This window comes from Cervus elaphus, chromosome 14 (genome assembly GCF_910594005.1).
Source record: "Cervus elaphus chromosome 14, mCerEla1.1, whole genome shotgun sequence".
NCBI classification, from domain to species: Eukaryota; Metazoa; Chordata; class Mammalia; order Artiodactyla; family Cervidae; genus Cervus; species Cervus elaphus.
Window position 1 is genome coordinate 76,694,656 of NC_057828.1, and position 17,670 is coordinate 76,712,325.

General features: G+C 36.1%; 1 protein-coding gene across 1 annotated transcript in view; it reads right to left on the reverse strand.

The window, feature by feature from the left end:
- Nucleotides 1–17,670, reverse strand: part of LOC122707480 (membrane cofactor protein-like) — a 69,130-nt gene that overhangs the window by 12,921 nt on the left and 38,539 nt on the right. The window contains exons 8-11 of the mRNA XM_043922938.1: nucleotides 14,277–14,330; nucleotides 13,538–13,573; nucleotides 12,706–13,004; nucleotides 3,636–3,645 (exon numbers count right to left, since the gene is read on the reverse strand). Coding sequence (XP_043778873.1) covers nucleotides 3,636–3,645; nucleotides 12,706–13,004; nucleotides 13,538–13,573; nucleotides 14,277–14,330 — 399 coding nt within the window. The remainder of the gene's footprint in view (nucleotides 1–3,635; nucleotides 3,646–12,705; nucleotides 13,005–13,537; nucleotides 13,574–14,276; nucleotides 14,331–17,670) is intronic.

Sequence of the window (17,670 nt, forward strand, 5' to 3'; positions counted from 1 at the left end):
TTGAGTAGCATAGGTGTTAGCTCTTTTCTAAATATTTGGTAGAATTCACCTGTGAAGCCATCTGGTCCTGGGCTTTTGTTTGTTGGAAGATTTCTGATTACAGTTTCAATTTCTGTGCTTGTGATGGGTCTGTTAAGATTTTCTCTATTTCTTCCTGGTTCAATTTTGGAAAGTTATACTTTTCTAAGAATGTGTCCATTTCCTCAAAGTTGTCCAATTTATTGGCATATAGTTGCTGATAGTAGTCTCTTGTGATCCTGTGTATTTCTGTGTTGTCTGTTGTGATTTCTCCATTTTCATTTCTAATTTTGTCTATTTGGTTCTCCCTTTTTTTCTTGATGAGTCTGGCTAATAGTTTGTCTATTTTATTTATCTTCTCAAAGAACCAGCTTTTAGTTTTGTTGATTTTTGCTATAGTCTCCTTTGTTTCTTTTTCATTTATCTCTGCCCTAATTTTTATTATTTCTTTCCTTCTACTAACCCTGGGGTTCTTCATTTCTTCTTTTTCTAGTTGCTTTAGGTGTAGAGTTAGGTTATTAATTTGATTTTTCTCTTGTTTCTTGAGGTAAGCTTGTATTGCTATGAACCTTCCCCTTAGCACTGCTTTTACTGAATCCCATAGGTTTTGGGTTGTTGTTTTCATTTTCATTTGTTTCTGTGCATATTTTGATTTCTTTTTTGATTTCTTCTGTGATTTGTTGGTTATTCAGAAGTGTGTTGTTTAGCCTCCATGTGTTTGTGTTTTTAATAGTTTTTTCCTGTAGTTTACATCTAATCTTACTGCATTGTGATCAGAAAAGATGCTTGAAATGATTTCAATTTTTTTGAATTTACTAAGGCTAGATTTATGGCCCCGGATGTGATCTATCCTGGAGAAGGTTCCGTGTGCACTTGAGAAAAAGGTGAAATTCATTGTTTTGGGGTAAAATGTCCTATAGATATCAATTAGGTCTAACTGGTCCATTGTATCATTTAAAGTTTGTGTTTCCTTGCTAATTTTGTGTTTAGTTATCTATCCATAGGTATGAGTGGGGTATAAAAGTCTCCCACTATTATTGTGTTACTGTTAATTTCCCCTTTCATATTTGTTAGCATTTGCCTTACATATTGCGGTGCTCCTATGTTGGGTGCATATATATTTTAGTTTTTATATCTTCTTCTTGGATTGATCCTTTGATCATTATGCAGTGTCCTTCTCTGTCTCTTTTCACGGCCTTTATTTCAAAGTCTATTTTATCTGATATGAGTATTGCTACTCTTGCTTTCTTTTGGTTTCTATTTGCATGGAATATCTTTTTCCATCTCTTCACTTTCAGTCTGTATGTGTCCCTTGGTTTGAGGTGGGTCTCTTGTAGACAGCATATATAGGGGTCTTGTTTTTGTATCCATTCAGCCAATCTTTGTCTTTTGGTTGGGGCATTCAACCCATTTACATTTAAGGTAATCATTGATAAGTATGATCCCATTGCCATTTGCTTTGTTGTTTTGGGTTCAAGTTTATACACCATTTCTGTGTTTCCTGTCTAGAGAAGATCCTTTAGCATTTGCTGGAGAGCTGGTTTGGTGGTGCTGAATTCTCCCAGCTTTTGCATGTCTGTAAAGCTTTTGATTTCTCCTTCATAGTTGAATGAGATCCTTGCTAGTATAGTAATCTGGGTTGTAGGTTTTCCTCTTTCATCACTTTAAGTATGTCCTGCTATTCCCTTCTGGCATCAAGAGTTTCTATTGAAAGGTCAGCTGTTATCCTTATGGGAATCCCCTTGTGTGTTATTTGTTGCTTTTCCCTTGCTGCTTTTAATATTTTCTCTTTGTGTTTGATCTTTGTTAATTTTATTAATATGTGTCTTGGGGTGTTTCACCTTGGGTATATCCTGTTTGGGACTCTAAGGGTTTCTTGGACTTGGGTGGCTATTTCCTTCCCTATTTTAGGGAAGTTTTCAGCTATTATCTCCTCGAGTATTTTCTCATGGCCTTTCTTTTTGTCTTCTTCTTCTGGGACTCCTATGGTTCGAATGTTGGGGCATTTAACATTGTCCCAGAGGTCTCTGAGGTTGTCCTCATTTATTTTTATTCTTTTTTCTTTTTTCCTCTCTGCTTCATTTATTTCTGCCATTCTATCTTCCACTTCACTTATCCTATCTTCTGTGCAGGCAGATTCTTTAGCAACTGAGCCACCAGGGAGCTGCAAAGGGAACCAAATGTGGACCCGTTGGTTATTTGCAGTGTGCCTGCCCCAGCAAACCCTTGGGGTCCTGACTCATGTAAGAGTTAACCATGTTAATGCTGGAGACTTTAATATTTCCCTTGGTGGGAGAGGCATCACTATGAACCATCACTGTCATAGCACAGTACCTGTTCCATAGCTATTTCCTCAGGGTTATTGTGGAGAGAGATTCAAGTTAGGCCTGATCACTATATTTTTCTAATGGAGTCCTTTTTTAAAATAGAGTTATATATGTGAGAAAGATAAATAGCATTAATATAAACTTAAATATTCATTTGATATAACAATGTAGATATTTGAAGATGATTAAAATGCAAAAGTGAATTACTAATTACAGCTTTGTTATATTACCTTTGGCATTTGTTAACTTCAAGTATTTACAGACACTTGAAGCTCAGGGCCTGTCTGAAAACTATTTTCCTGGTTGACTTCAGCCCCAAAGGCATCCTTAGAGAATCCGGCAGATACATAGTGCTGGGTAGGCCCACATGGTCATTTTAGCCGGTATGTTTCGCCTTTCCCTCTGCCCCTGTGATCAAAGGCACCTCTGCACTTTTACTATGAAGTTGCCCTTCTTATTACCCTTTGTAGAATCTGCTCCCAAACTTGTGATTATAATCTAGGGTAGTGCCTCGCATTACCAGTGCAGGGAGGTGTATCTTCTTGTTACAGCTTTGCAGACACAATATTCTAGCACAAAAGAAGAACCTCCACAAAAGATTCATAAGAGAATACTATCAAGCCCCGGTCTCCTGCACAGCAGGCAGATTCTTTACCATCTGAGCCAGCAGGAAAGCCCAAGAGAGAACACTATGAACAGTCATATGTCAACAAATTGGACAACCCAGAAAAAATGAATTTCTAGAACAAATTTCTAGAAACACAGAGCCCATGAAAGCTGAATCAAGAAGAAATAGATAATTTGAATAGTCCTATCACTAGAAGTAAAATATAATTTGCAACTTAAAAACTATCTTCAAACTAAAGTCCAGGACCCTGTGGCTTCACTGAGGAATTCTACCAAACATACAAACAGCTTACACAGGTCCTTCTCAAATTCTTCCAAAAGACTGAAGAGGAAGGAGCACTCCCAAAGTCATTCCATCACCCTGATACCAAAACCAGAGAAAGGCACTACCAAAAATGAAAATTGTAGGCCAGTATCTCTTTGAATATAGATGCAAAACTTCTCAACAAAATATTAGCAACCAAATTCAGCAATACATAGAAAGGATCATATACCATGACCAAGTTAGATTCACCCCAGGAGCATAAGAATGGTCCAACATATTAAATTAGTATGATATACCACATCAACAACAGAAGCGAAGGGAAAAAAAAACACATAATCATCTCAATAGATGCACAAAAAGCATTTGACAAAATACAACATCATTACAAAAACTCTTACCGAAGTGGAACTAGAAGGAACATATCTCAACATAATAAAAGGTACTTATGACAAACCTACAGCCAACATAATACTCAATGGTGAAAAATCAAAAGCCTTCCCACTAATATCTGGAACAATGCCCACCCTGACCATTTCTATTCAATAGAGTATTGGGATTCCTCGTCATAGCAGTCATACAAGAGAAAAAATGTATCCTAATTGGAAGCTATAAAATTGTCATTCTATGCAGATAACAGGGTAGGGTACTTACTATATACAGAAAACCCTAAAGAAACCACACAAAAGCTACTAGAACTGATAAACAAATTTAGCAAGGTAGCAGGGTACAAGGCTAGCATACAGAAATTGGTTACATTTCTTTACATTAACAATAAAATATTAGGAAGGAAGAGTAAAAAAATCCCTTTTAAAATTATATCATAAAGAAATGAACCTAACCTAGTAAGTAAAAGACTTACATGCTGAGAACTATAATAGATTGACAAGGGAAACTGAAGATGATTTTAAAAAGAAATGGAAAGATATTCCATGCTCTTGAATTTGAAGAATGACTGGAGCAAAGAAAACCATGCATTTATGAAGAGAAAATTACTACAAATTAGTGAAAACACTTGTTTTTTTGAAACCACACAGTTTAGTCATTCAGAACAGGACGGAGCAATAGCAAAGGAGAGGACAAAGGCCATGGATTCCAAGTCTGGAATGTACAGTAGAAGAACTGGCTGAGAAAAGAGACTGTAAGGGAAAAGGAGGGAGGTTGGAGATAGAGCCCATGAGAACAAATGGGATCCTACTCTAAAATTTGAGAGTTAAGAAACAGAAAACTGTAGCAGAATATTTTAACCTTAGGACCATTTTTCATCAGGTATTTAAAATGATGTTTAGTGACTTTAAAAGTGACTACTACAGTGCTTTTGTACTTTGTGATGGAAGCTGCAGCAGGCAACTGTGTTCCCAAATCATCCTAAATACAAAATTACATCAAATTCATTTTCTATCAACGGTTAACAGCAATTTGGGATTACCTGTGCTCAGTATCCTACTTCCACAGTTATTCCTAGAAATAGAATACAGTCTTATAAAGAAGTCTCTAAGGCAAAAACAACTAATTTAGGGAATGGGGAAAGATTGTGGACATTCAACAGTGTAAAGAACATAATAGAAATCTTAACTTTTTTTAAAGCTTAGTACTATCCACAACCTTTTTTAAAGCATATGTAGAGATGAAGGGCCTTTTAAAACTCTGATTATCTTAAGGAGGAGAAAAAATTGCCAATAATATTGATGATGCCTCTTCAGATTTCAAGAATATGGGCACATCAGTAATGATCTACACCCTAGTTTCTCAAAGCAAAGTCCAGGTCCTGTAGCATCATTACTTGGGAGCTCATTAGAGATGCAAGACATCAGGCTGTACACCAGACCTAATGAACCTGCATTTTAACAAGATGCTCTGTGACTGACGTAGATATTAAAGGAAGAGAAGCACTGTCCTAAACTCTAAAAGAGAAGGGCATACCTCCCCCACATTAGAGTCACTTCAGCTATTAAAATGATACAGAACTTAAAAGGGTCAGAGAGGGCTTCCAGTCTTAAAGTGGATGTAAAATTAAGCTGTTCCATAACACTGAATTTCTAGTTGCCCATGTTCCTGTCATGAATGGATAACATATATCCAAAAGTATTTGCATGTACAGTTGACCTTTGAAAAACAGGAGCTTGAACTGTGCAGGTCCACTTGCAGGGGGACTGTTTTCAATAGAAACGGACTATAGGACGGCGGCATCTGCAGCGGGTGGAATCGTAAATGCAGAGCCACGGACTGGCAGTGGATGTGGGAGAATAGAGGTAAAGCTATGTGTGGGTTTTCGACTGCACCTCTAATCACCTTGTAATGAAGAGTCAGCCATACCTTATATTTTAGCAAAAGCAATTATTAATTACCCTTCCCACACTACTTTTTGAAAATATTTTTTTCTTAAATTATGCTACTGCATATATGATTAATTATGTTTCACTGGTTACAGATATAATATCTTTCCAATATATTTTACAATTTTAGTGTGGCGTTTTTTTGTTTTCTTTACAAAGATAATTTAGATATTATGTTGTAAAATATGGGCTTTTTCTTAAAATTGAGAGATAGCACTGTCTTAGCTTTAGGTGTACTTATAATATATATATACATATATATATATATATAAAATACTGCAAAATGAACATTACAGTGTCTTGTAGATATCCAACACCATACATATGTACAGACTATTTTTTTCTTGTGATAAGAACCTTTTATACTCTCTTTAGAACTTTCAGTATGCAATACAGCATTACTAGAGTTACCGTGCAGTACATTACATCCCCATGACTTATAACTGGAAGTTTGTAACTTTTGACTTCTTTCACCTAATTTGCCAAACCCCCAGCTCCTGCCTCTGGCCCTACCTGTTTTCTCCATGTATGAGCTTTTTTTTTCTTTCTTTCTTTCTTTCTTTCTTTTTTGAAAAATTCCACATATAAGTGAGATCATACAATATTTGTCTGTCTTTATCTGATTTATTTCACTTAGAAAAATGCCATCACGGTCCATGTCCATCCATATTGCTGCAAATGGCAAGATTTCATTCTTTGTTATGGCTTAATAATATTCTATTATCTATCTATCTACCTATCTCTCACATTTTCTTTATCCATTCATCCATCAATAGACGCTTACATTGTTTCTGTATCTAGGCTAATGAATAATGCTGCAATGAATATTGGGGTACAGATATCTTTTCAAGTTAGTGTTTTCATTTCCTTTGGATAAATACCCAGAGTGGAACTGCTGCATTGTATGGTAGTTGTATTTTTTATATTTTGAGGAACCTTGATTATGAGATGATATAACATTTGGGGTTTTGATTGGCATTTCCCTGATGATTAGTAATGTTGAGCATCTTTTCATGTAACTTTTGGTGATCTATGTCTCTTCTTTGGAAAATGTCCATTCAGATCCTATTCCCATTTTAAATCACATTGTTTGATGTTTTACTACTGAGTGGTGTGAGTTCTTCATGTATTTTGGAAATATATATTATTTGCAATTATTTTCTTCCATTCAGTAGGTTGCCCTTTCATTTTGTTGATGATTTCCTTTGCTGTACAGAAGCTTTTTTAGTTTGATGTGAAGTGAAGTCGCTCAGTCGTGTCCAGCTTCTTGCAACCACGTGGATTGTAGCCTACCAGGCTCCTCCATCCATGGGATTTTGTACTGGAGTGGGTTGCCACTTCCTTCTCCAGGGGACCTTCCCAACCCAGGGATCAAACCCGGGTCTCCCGCATTGCAGGCAGACACTTCACTGTCTGAGTCACCAGGGAAGCCCTAGTTTGATGTAGTCCCCTTGTTTATTTTTATTTTATTGCCTTTGCTATTGGTGTCAAATTTAAAAAATATCATTGCTGAGATGGATATCAATGAGCTTCTGCTTACATTTTCTTCTAGGAGTTTTATGAGTTTAGGTCTTATGTTCAAGTCTTGAATCTACTTTGAGTTAATTTTCCTGGATGGTGTAAGATGATAGTCCAGGTTTATTCTTTTGCATATAGCTGTTCAGTTTTCCTGACACCATAATGGACCACATGAGTGGGGATTTATTTCAGGGCTCTCTATTCTGTCCCATTGATCTATGTGACTGCTTTTAGGCTAACACTGCATACACATGTGCAGAGAATGCTGTTCTCTCTGAGCTTCTGAATTAGTCTGGGGAAACTCTGTCTACTTGTCAGGGCTTCACTTGGTCCTTGCCCTCCAGCACCTGTAGCTTTTAAACATCTCTTCCATCACTTTGTTTCTTAGAAATGTGAACCAAAGGAAATATGTAAAATGTTTCTATGTATTTCAGAGGTAATTAAATTGAATATAATGAGCTAAAAAAAATTAGATTTCTAGAGCATTATAATACAGTTTGAAACCATGGAGCATGGTCTCCAGCTGTTTTTTTTTTTTTTTTCCTTAAGATTGCTTTGACCATTTGTGGTCCTTTGGCTTATATGAAATTTTTAGGATTGTTTGTTCTATTTCTGTGAAAAATGCCATTGGAATTTTGATAGGGATTACACTAAATCTATAGATTGCTTTGGTTAGTCTGAACATGTTAACAGTGTTAATTCTTCCGATCCAAGAACATGAAATATCTTTCCATTTATTTGTCTTCTTCAATTTCTTTAATTAATGACATAATTTTCTGTATACAGGTCTTCCAGCTCCTTGGTTAAATACAGGTACTTTTTTTTTTTTTGATGTTATTGTAAATGAGACTGTTTGATTAATTTCTCTTTATGATAGTTTGTTGTTAAAGTAAGAGATGCAACAGATATTTGTGTGTTAATTTTGTATTTTGTAACTTTACTGAATTTGTTTATTAGCTCTAAAAGATCCCTGGCTTTTAAGGTTTTCTATATATAATATCATGTCTCCTGCAAATAGTGACGGTTTCACTTTTTCCTTTTGAATTTGGATGACATTTTTTTCTTCTCTGATTTCTGTGGCTTGGTGTTCCAATTCTATGTTGAATAAAATGGCAATGTTGATGCTGAATAAAATGGTTTGTCTTGTTCCTGATATTAGAGTAAAAGTTTTAAGCTTTTAACTACTGATTATGATATTAGCTGTGAACCTGTCATTATGGCCCTTATTATATTCAGGTATGTACCTTTTGTACCCACTTAACTCAGAGTTTTTATCATAAATGGATGCTAAATTTTGTCAAATGCTTTTTATGCATCTGTTGTAGGGAGCAGCGCTGCCCTTTGCTGGAGCAGCCATGAAGAGATATCACATGTCCAAGGTAAGAGAAACCCAAGGAAGACCGTAGGTGCTGAGAGAGGGCATCAGAGGGTAGACAGATTGAAACCACAATCACAGAAAACTAGCCAATCTGATCACATGGACCACAGCCTTGTCTAACTCAATGAAACTAAGCCATGCCGTGTGGGGCCACCCAAGATGGTCATGGTGGAGAGGTCTGACAGAATGTGGCCCACTGGAGAAGGCAGTGGCAAACCACTTCAGTATTCTTGCCTTGAGAACCTCATGAGCAGTGTGAAAAGGCAAAAAGACAAGACACTGAAAGATGAACTCCCCAGGTCAGTAGGTGCCCAATATGCTACTAGAGATCAGTGGAGAAATAATGCCAGAAAGAATGAAGGGATAGAGCCAAAGCAAAAACAACACCCAGTTGTGGATGTATCTGGTGATGGAAGCAACGTCTGATGCTATAAAGAGAAATATTGCATAGGAACCTGGAATGTTAGGTCCATGAATCAAGGCAAATTGGAAGTGATCAAACAGGAGATGGCAAGAGTGAACATCGACATTCTAGGAATCAGTGAACTAAAATGGACTGGAATGGGTGAATTTAACTCAGATGACCATTGTATCTACTACTGTGGGCAGGAATCCCTTAGAAAAATGGAGTAGCCACCATAGTCAACAAAAGAGTCCAAAACGCAGTACTTGGATGCTGTCTCAAAAATGACAGAAAGATCTCTGTTCATTTCCAAGGCAAACCATTCAATATCACAGTAATCCAAGTCTATGCCCTTACCAGTAACACTGAAGAAGCTGAAGTTCAATGGGTCTATGAAGAACTACAAGCCCTTCTAGAACTAACACCCCAAAAAGATGTCCTTTTCATTATAGGGGATTGGAATGCAAAAGTTGGAAGTCAAGAAACACCTGGAGTAACAGGCACGTTTGACCTTGGAGTACAGAATGAAGCAGGGCAAAGGCTAACAGAGTTCTGCCAAGAAAACGCACTGGTCATAACAAACACCTCTTCCTATAACACAAGAGAAGACTCTACACATGGACATCACCAGATGGCCAACACTGAAATCCGATTGATTATATTCTTTGCAGCCAAAGATGGAGAAGCTCTATACAGTCAGCAAAAACAAGACTAGGAGTTGACTGTGGCTCAGATCATGAACTCCTTATTACCAAATTCAGACTGAAATTGAAGAAAGCGTGGAAAACCACTAGACCATTTAGGTATGACCTAAATCAAATCCTTTATGATTAAACAGTGGAAGTGAGAAATAGATTTAAGGGACTAAATCTGACAGAGTGCCTAATGAACTATGGACAGAGGTTCATGACATTGTACATCAAGACCATCCCCAAGAAAAAGAAATGCAAAAAAGCAAAATGGCTGTCTGAGGAGGCCTTACAAATAGCTGTGAAAAGAAGAGAAGCAAAAAGCAAAGGGGAAAAGGAAAGATATACCCATTTGAATGCAGAGTTACAAAGAATAGCCAGGAGAGATAAGATAGCCTTCCTCAGCTATCAATGCAAAGAAATAGAGGAAAACAATAGAATGGGAAAGACTAGAGATCTCTTCAAGAAAATTAGAGATACCAAGGGAACATTTCATGCAAGGATGGGCTCAATAAAGGACAGAAATGGTATGGACCTAACAGAAGGAGAAGATATTCAGAAGAGGTGGCAAGAATACACAGAAGAACTGTAGGAAAAAGATCTTCATGACCCAGATAATCATGATGGTGTGATCACTCACCTAGAGTCAGACATCCTGGAATGTGAAGTCAAGTGGGCCTTAGGAAGCACCACTACGAACAAAGCTAGTGGAGGTGATGGAATTCTAGTTGAGCTATTTCAAATCCTAAAAGATGATGCTGTGAAAGTGCCACACTCAATAGGCCAGCAAATTTGGGAAACTCAGCAGTGGCCACAGGACTGGAAAAGGTCAGGTTTCATTCCAATCCTAAAGAAAGGCAATGCCAAAGGATGCTCAAACTATCGCACAATTGCACTCATCTCACATGCTAGTAGAGTAATGCTCAAAAATTCTCCAAGCCAGGCTTCAGCAATACGTGAACTGTGAACTTCCAGATGTTCAAGCTGGTTTTAGAAAAGGCAGAGGAACCAGATCAAATTGCCAACCTTCACTGTATCATCAAAAAAGCAAGAGAGTTCCAGAAAACGATCTATTTCTGCCTTATTGAGTATGCCAAAGCTTTGACTGTGGCTCACAATAAACTGTGGAAAATTCTGAAAGAGATGGGAATATCAGACCACCTGACCTGCCTCTTGAGAAACCTGTATGCAGGTCAGGAAGCAACAGTTAGAACTGGACATGGAACAACAGACTGGTTCCAAATAGGGAAAGGAATACATCAAGGCTGTATATTGTCACCCTGCTTATTTAACATATATGCAGAGTACATCATGAGAAATGCTTGGCTGGAAGAAGCACAAGCTGGAATTAAGATTGCCAGGAGAAATATTGATAACCTCAGATATGCAGATGACACCACCCTTATGGCAGAAAGTGAAGAAGAACTGAAGAGCCTCTTGATGAAAGTGAAAGAGGAGAGTAAAAAAGTTGGCTTAAAGCTCAACATTCAGAGAACTAAGATCATGGCATCTGGTCCTATCATTTCATGGCAAATAGATGGGGAAACAGTGGCAGATTTTAGTTTTGGGGGCTCCAAAATCACTGCAGATGGTGATTGCAGCCATGAAATGAAAAGACACTTGGTCCTTGGAAGGAAAGTTATGACCAACCTAGACAGCATATCAAAAAGCAGAGACATTACTCTGTCAACAAAGGACCATCTAGTCAAGGCTATGGTTTTTCCAGTGGTCATGTATGGATGTGAGAGTTGGACTCTAAAGAAAGCTGAGTGCAGAAGAATTGATGCTTTTGAAGTGTGGTGTTGGAGAAGACTCTTGAGAGTCCCTTGGACTGCAAGGAGATCCAACCAGTCCATCCTAAAGGAGATCAGTCCTGGGTGTTCACTGGAAGGACTGATGCTGAAGCTGAAACTCCAATACTTTGGCCACCTGATGTGAAGAGCTGACTCATGGAAAAGATCCCGATGCTGGGAAAGATTGAGGGCAGGAGGAGAAGGGGACGACAGAGGATGAGATGGTTGGATGGCATCACTGACTCAATGGACATGAGTTTGGGTGGACTCCGGGAGTTGGTGATAGACAAGGAAGCCTGGCTGCTGTGGTTCATGGGGTCGCAAAGAGTCGGACATGACTAATCGACTGAACTGAACTGATTGATAAGATTGTATAACTTTTATTCTATATTTTGTTAATGTGGTGTAGCACATTGATTATTTTACAGATGTGAACCATCCTTGCATCACTGCTACAAATTCTACTTGATCACAGTGTGTGATCCATTTAATGTTTGTTGAATTCTGTTAAGGATTTTTTATGCCTATGTTAATCAGGTTTATTAGCCATGACTTATTTCTAATATTTCATTAAACTGTGAATTATTTCCTTAAAATTTAAGTTTTATGTTTAAAACCTCTATTTTCCTTAAACAATATGAATTTGTGCACTTTTAAATTCTCAGTACCTCTAGCAGACTTTTTTCATTTTTATAGATCAAGAGAAAGCTAATGAGATGCCTTGTAAATCCTACTCCTTTCAGTAATTTTAACCCCATCAGTTTCACTGCCACTTAGCAAATTAAGAAAACATAAAGGGGAAATCAAATAATGCTGCTTTTAATTCTTCAGTATAACATATAAATAACTCAAAATGAAATCAGTTTTTAGCTACATAGCTTCTTACACTGATCTACGTTATACAGACTAATGGAGATCTTCATCATAAAAATTCTAGTGACTATAAATGCCAAAGTCTTCACAGTGAACCATTTAAAAGTTCATCTGGGCCACTAGACCAATCTAGGGAGGAGGATATACCTTGGGTGGGGAAAACCCCATAACCATCCATGATTTGCTGTAGAACTTAAACCTCAGACTGCACAGAAATTTTTCTTACAGTCATAGTAGCTGAAAAAATTCTGCACAAATCCCTCCTGGTGCAGTAATATTAAAAGCAGCTAAAAACATTTCTAATAATGAAATGAAATTCAGACAGTGTACTCATGCAGGCACATTTAAAAAAAATATAGCATGCAATACAGAAGACAAACAATACTGCACAAAAATATGTCAAAAGTAAAAAGGCTAGAATAAGTTAGAGGAAATGTGTTTTGATTTACCCTTTCATCTCCTTCTCCTCTTTCTGCTTCTTCTCTTTCTCCTTCTTCTCCTTTTCCTTCTCCTTCTTCTCCTTCTCTTTCTCCTTCATCTCCTTTTCCTTCTTCTCCTTCTTCTCTTTCTCCTTCTTCTCCTTCTCTTTCTCCTTCCTCTCCTTCTCTTTCTTCTCCTCCTTCTCCTTCTCCTCCTTCTCCTTCCTCTCCTCCTTCTCTCTCATTTCCCTCTCTTCCTTCTCTTTTATTTCCTTCGCCTTCTCTTTCATGTCCTTCTCTTCCTTCTTCCCACTGAAAAGACATCTGTATAGGCACGTACAAACTACTATAACAGCAACAACTACAAGAAAACAGGAAACAAATGACATAGGATACTGAAAACTAACTACGAAGATTCCAAACCAAGCAGAAGAAATCAATGTTAGTTATGTTTATTTCTGACCATTTTCTAAGATCAGAAAATATTATTTTATTTAGGCCCGTGTACATTTACATTCCATCTTGATTCTTCAGTATCTAAATCCAGCCCCCTGGAATCACTTTAACAGTCCACAGTAAGTTAGAGCCCTTACTTAATTTAGAAAATTATCCAAAGCATATTTGGGAAGTAGACTCACAGGACCAAAGGTCACAGTCATTTCCATGACCAGTTGGAAAAACATGTATTATTTAGGGTTTGTTACTAAGAGGACATGTAGAATATAAAACAACATACAATCACCAACATAAGGCAGTATATCATAGAAAAGGTCAGGTATTAGTAGACTGTTGTACTGAAAAACTATAGTAACTGAAAATCATTGAAAAAATAATGCACATCTCATCTTCATATTACATCATTATTTAAGTGGTATTAAAATTTGAGATACTTACTTGCAGTAAGAATAGCCAGAGCAATGATTCCTGCATCTGAGAAAAAATTTTAAAAGTTTTGAAGATATGGAACACATATGGATCCCAGATAGCAGCTATACTTTAATTTTGATCAGATCATCTAACAACTACAGCAAAAATGTTTATCAATCTAGTTTGAGCATGACTGCTGAGTGCATCCAAGTCATTTTGATCATAGAACCCTTTTAAATAGATTCCAGGTACAGGATCCATCTTGTTACACTCTTAACAGGAGTCTCCCTTTTCATTGTGTTGTGCTATAGCTTCCAGACCAGGTTACTGAGTACAGCTTATTACGGGCTTCCTAAGTGGCTCAGTGGTAAAGAATCTGTCTGCCAATGCAGGATATGCAAGAGATAGGGTTCAGTCCCTGGGCTGGGAAGATCCCCTGGAGGAGGAAATGGCAACCCACTCCAGCATTCTGGTAGGCTTACAGTCCATGGGGTCACAATGAATTGGACATGACTTAGTGATTTAGCACACAAGCACATCAAGACTATTGGAATTCACCAGATTAGAGAAAATTACCTACATGTGTCTATATATACCACCACTTAACATTTGTCATGGTATCTGCATTAATAAAATAATTGTAAATGTCAATTATTACTATTTGTGACACATTGCTTCTTCCCTACCTACCAATGATTGAACCATGATGTTTCCATATAGAAATCTAAGGTTTCATAATGCAGGTTATTAATAATCAAAATAATACCTAAATCCTCAAAGTCTTCAAGTGATGGTATTTCTTCAACGGGATTGGGATATCCTAGGGGAAAAAAATTGGAAGTAAGTTAAAAGGAAGACTAAATAAATCTTAAAGATCTATAAATTCATTGCTGTTGGTTTTGTGCCTTTTATAATTCATAATTATAATTTAATTTTCCTTATAAATTATATTAATGTTTCTCATTCAAAGTTGCATCATTAAATATTATAACTTTTATTTTACCTTATATTATATTATTATATTCAATGCCATTAGCATTCTTCTTCTGGTCTGTTGATAGCCCTGTGACTAACTCTATGTACAGCAAGCAAATTTATCATCAGCATACTCTTAAAATCAGCCTTGAATTCAATGTGATTCTAGATAAAGGAGGGCTTAGAAGTGATTTAGAAATTGCTCTGGAGTAGACTCCTCAACATAATACTGGTCATTTATACAATACTCATAGCTAACATCATACTCAATGTTGAACAACTAAAACTTTATTTTCAGGTCAAGAACAAGACAGAATTCCTGCATGTGCCACTTCAAGCCAACATAATATTGGAAGTTTGGGTCACAGTTATTATGCAAAAAAGAAATTAAAAATATCCATATAGGAAGGAAAAAATAAAATGATCTGTTTATAGATGACATGATCTTTCACATAGAAAGCTCTCTAAAGATCACACATACATTCACACAAATGCACACAGTGCTAGAACTAGTACATTAATTCTGCAAAGCTGAAGGATACAAAATCAACACACAAAACACAGTTGTGTTTCTATACACTAACAATCACTAACAATGAACAATCCAAAAAGGAAAGGAAACAAACAATTCAATTCACAATGGCATAAAAAATAATAAAATACTCAAATAAGTTTAACCAAGAAGATAAAAGACTTGTACATTGAAAACTATTTAAAAAATGCTGAAAGAAAGTAAAGAAGATTTAAATAAATGAAGAAGATTTCAAAGCTTACTAAAAAGCTACAATAATCAGGACAATACTAGCATACAGACAGACATACAGACCAATGGTATAGAATATAGGGCCCAGAAATAAACCCTTGCTTATATGGTCAAGTGATTGTTCACAAGGGTGCTAAGAGCATTCAATGGGGAAAGGGTAGCTTTTTTCGACAAACGATTTTCAGAAAACTGGATATCCATATGCAAAGAATGAAATTTGACATCTATGTTATACCATATACAAAAAGTGATTAAAAATGAATCAAAAAACAAAGGACATAGAACTATAAAACTCTTAGAAGAAAATAAAGAGGACAATTTCATAATATTGAACTGGAAACGATTTCTTAGATGTGACATGAAAAGCACATGTAACAAAGAGAAAAACAGATACATCAGACTCTATCAAAACTAACAACTTCTGTGTATCAAAGGGCACTATTAATAGAGTGAAAAGCAACTCACAGAATGAGCAGAAACATCTGCAAATAATAAACCTGAGAAGGGATTAATATCCAAAATATACCATACACTTCTAAAACTCAACACCACCACCACCAAAAAGCCATTTTACAAGTAGGCAAGAGACACGAATAGACATTTATCCAAAGAAGATATATAAATGGCCAAGTAGCACATGAAAAGCTGCTCATGTTGCTAATCATTAGGGAAATGCAAATAAAAGCCACGAGATACTACTTCACACCTGTTAACTAACTTAGATAATTCCGGTTATTATAAAAACCAGAAATTAACATGTATTGGAAAAGAGGGCAAGAAATTAGAAACTTTTCACTGGTGGGAATGAAAATGGTGCAGCCAATTTAAAACTTTTTTTTTAAACGGAGGACTGTATTTTCAGTTCCTCTGAAAATTAAACAAGAATTAACATATAACCCAATAATTCCACTCCATGGTATATACCCACCCCCAAAAATTCAAAACAGGGACTCCAAACAGATACTTAGATGCCAATATTCTGAGAGGCATCATTTAGAATTGTAAAAAGGTAAAAACAACCCAGTATCTATTGACAGATGAAATTACAAATAAAATGTGGTATATACAAACACTGGAATATTTTCAGCCATAAAAGGAATAAAGTTTGGATATAAGGTAGATGAGCTTTGAAGACATTATGCTAAGAGAATTAACCCAGACACAAAAAGACACATGCAAAATTCTAATTAAATGAGGTATCTAGGTAAGTTAAACTCATAGATACAGAAAGCAGAATAGAGGCTACTGAAGGTGGGATGATGGTGGAGAAAGAAGCATTACTGCTCATAATGGGCATAAAGTTTACTTTCAAGTGGTGAAAAGCTTTAGAGATAGTAGTGATGGTTGTTCAACAATGTGAATACATTTAATGCTACTAAATTGGCTGAAGTGGTATGAAAAATTAAATAAAAGTTGATCTCAAAACACTTGGGAGAAAAGACAAGTTATTCAACAAATGGTGTCACTTTGCCATTGGATGGGGGTTGGGTGAAGTGAAGAGGGATCCAATCTCATTCCATATCATAATAAATTTCAGATGTACCAAAGAATGCAATCAGTGTGCATGATTGATATGTTTATATAATTTTGGCATGGGGAAATCCTGAAGATTTTATAAGAAAGACACAACACTCATAGCCATCAGACAAAAGATCCATACATCCAGTTACCTATTAATATACAACTTTTGCACACATAAATGGCCTCTGATAGGAGAATAGTTAAATAAAATATAATGGTGCATATGAAAGTCATCATTTAAAAGGATAAGAATAACTCAAACTATAATCTCAATACAAGACATTAAGTAGAAAAATGCAAGTTTCAGAAAAATGTGAACAGTATGGTGTCATTTTTGCTTAAGAAAAAAAGAAACAGACACCAAATTAAATGTGTAGCTACACATGTAAGACTTTTGATATATAGAAATAGATACAAAGACACCTTAAACTATTTTTGTTTGTTTTTAGCTTTAATTTTTAAAATTTTCTTATAATTATGAAAGCATAAAAATACATTTTCAGGAGACTTGGCAAATACAGAACAAAGTTACATATAATTCTACTATATATTACAACTTTTTAAGTAGATAAATTAAGATTTTTAGCTGGAATTTCAATATCAAAATCTCAAAAGTTAATAGGATGATTAGACAGAAAAGTAGAAGGATATAGTAGACCTGAAAAGCACTATGAACCAGTTCAATGTAATTAAATTTATAAATATTCACACAAAGGCAGGACACAAATTCTATTCAAGTTCCCATAGACTATAAACCAGGAGACACTGGAACATATCCAATGACATAAAACAAGGTGAAAAATTTCATGGTTTAAAAGTATTGAAATCATACAGAGTCTATTCTCTTATTATTGTGGAATTATGCTAGAAATCATTATCAAAAGATATTTGAAAATAACCT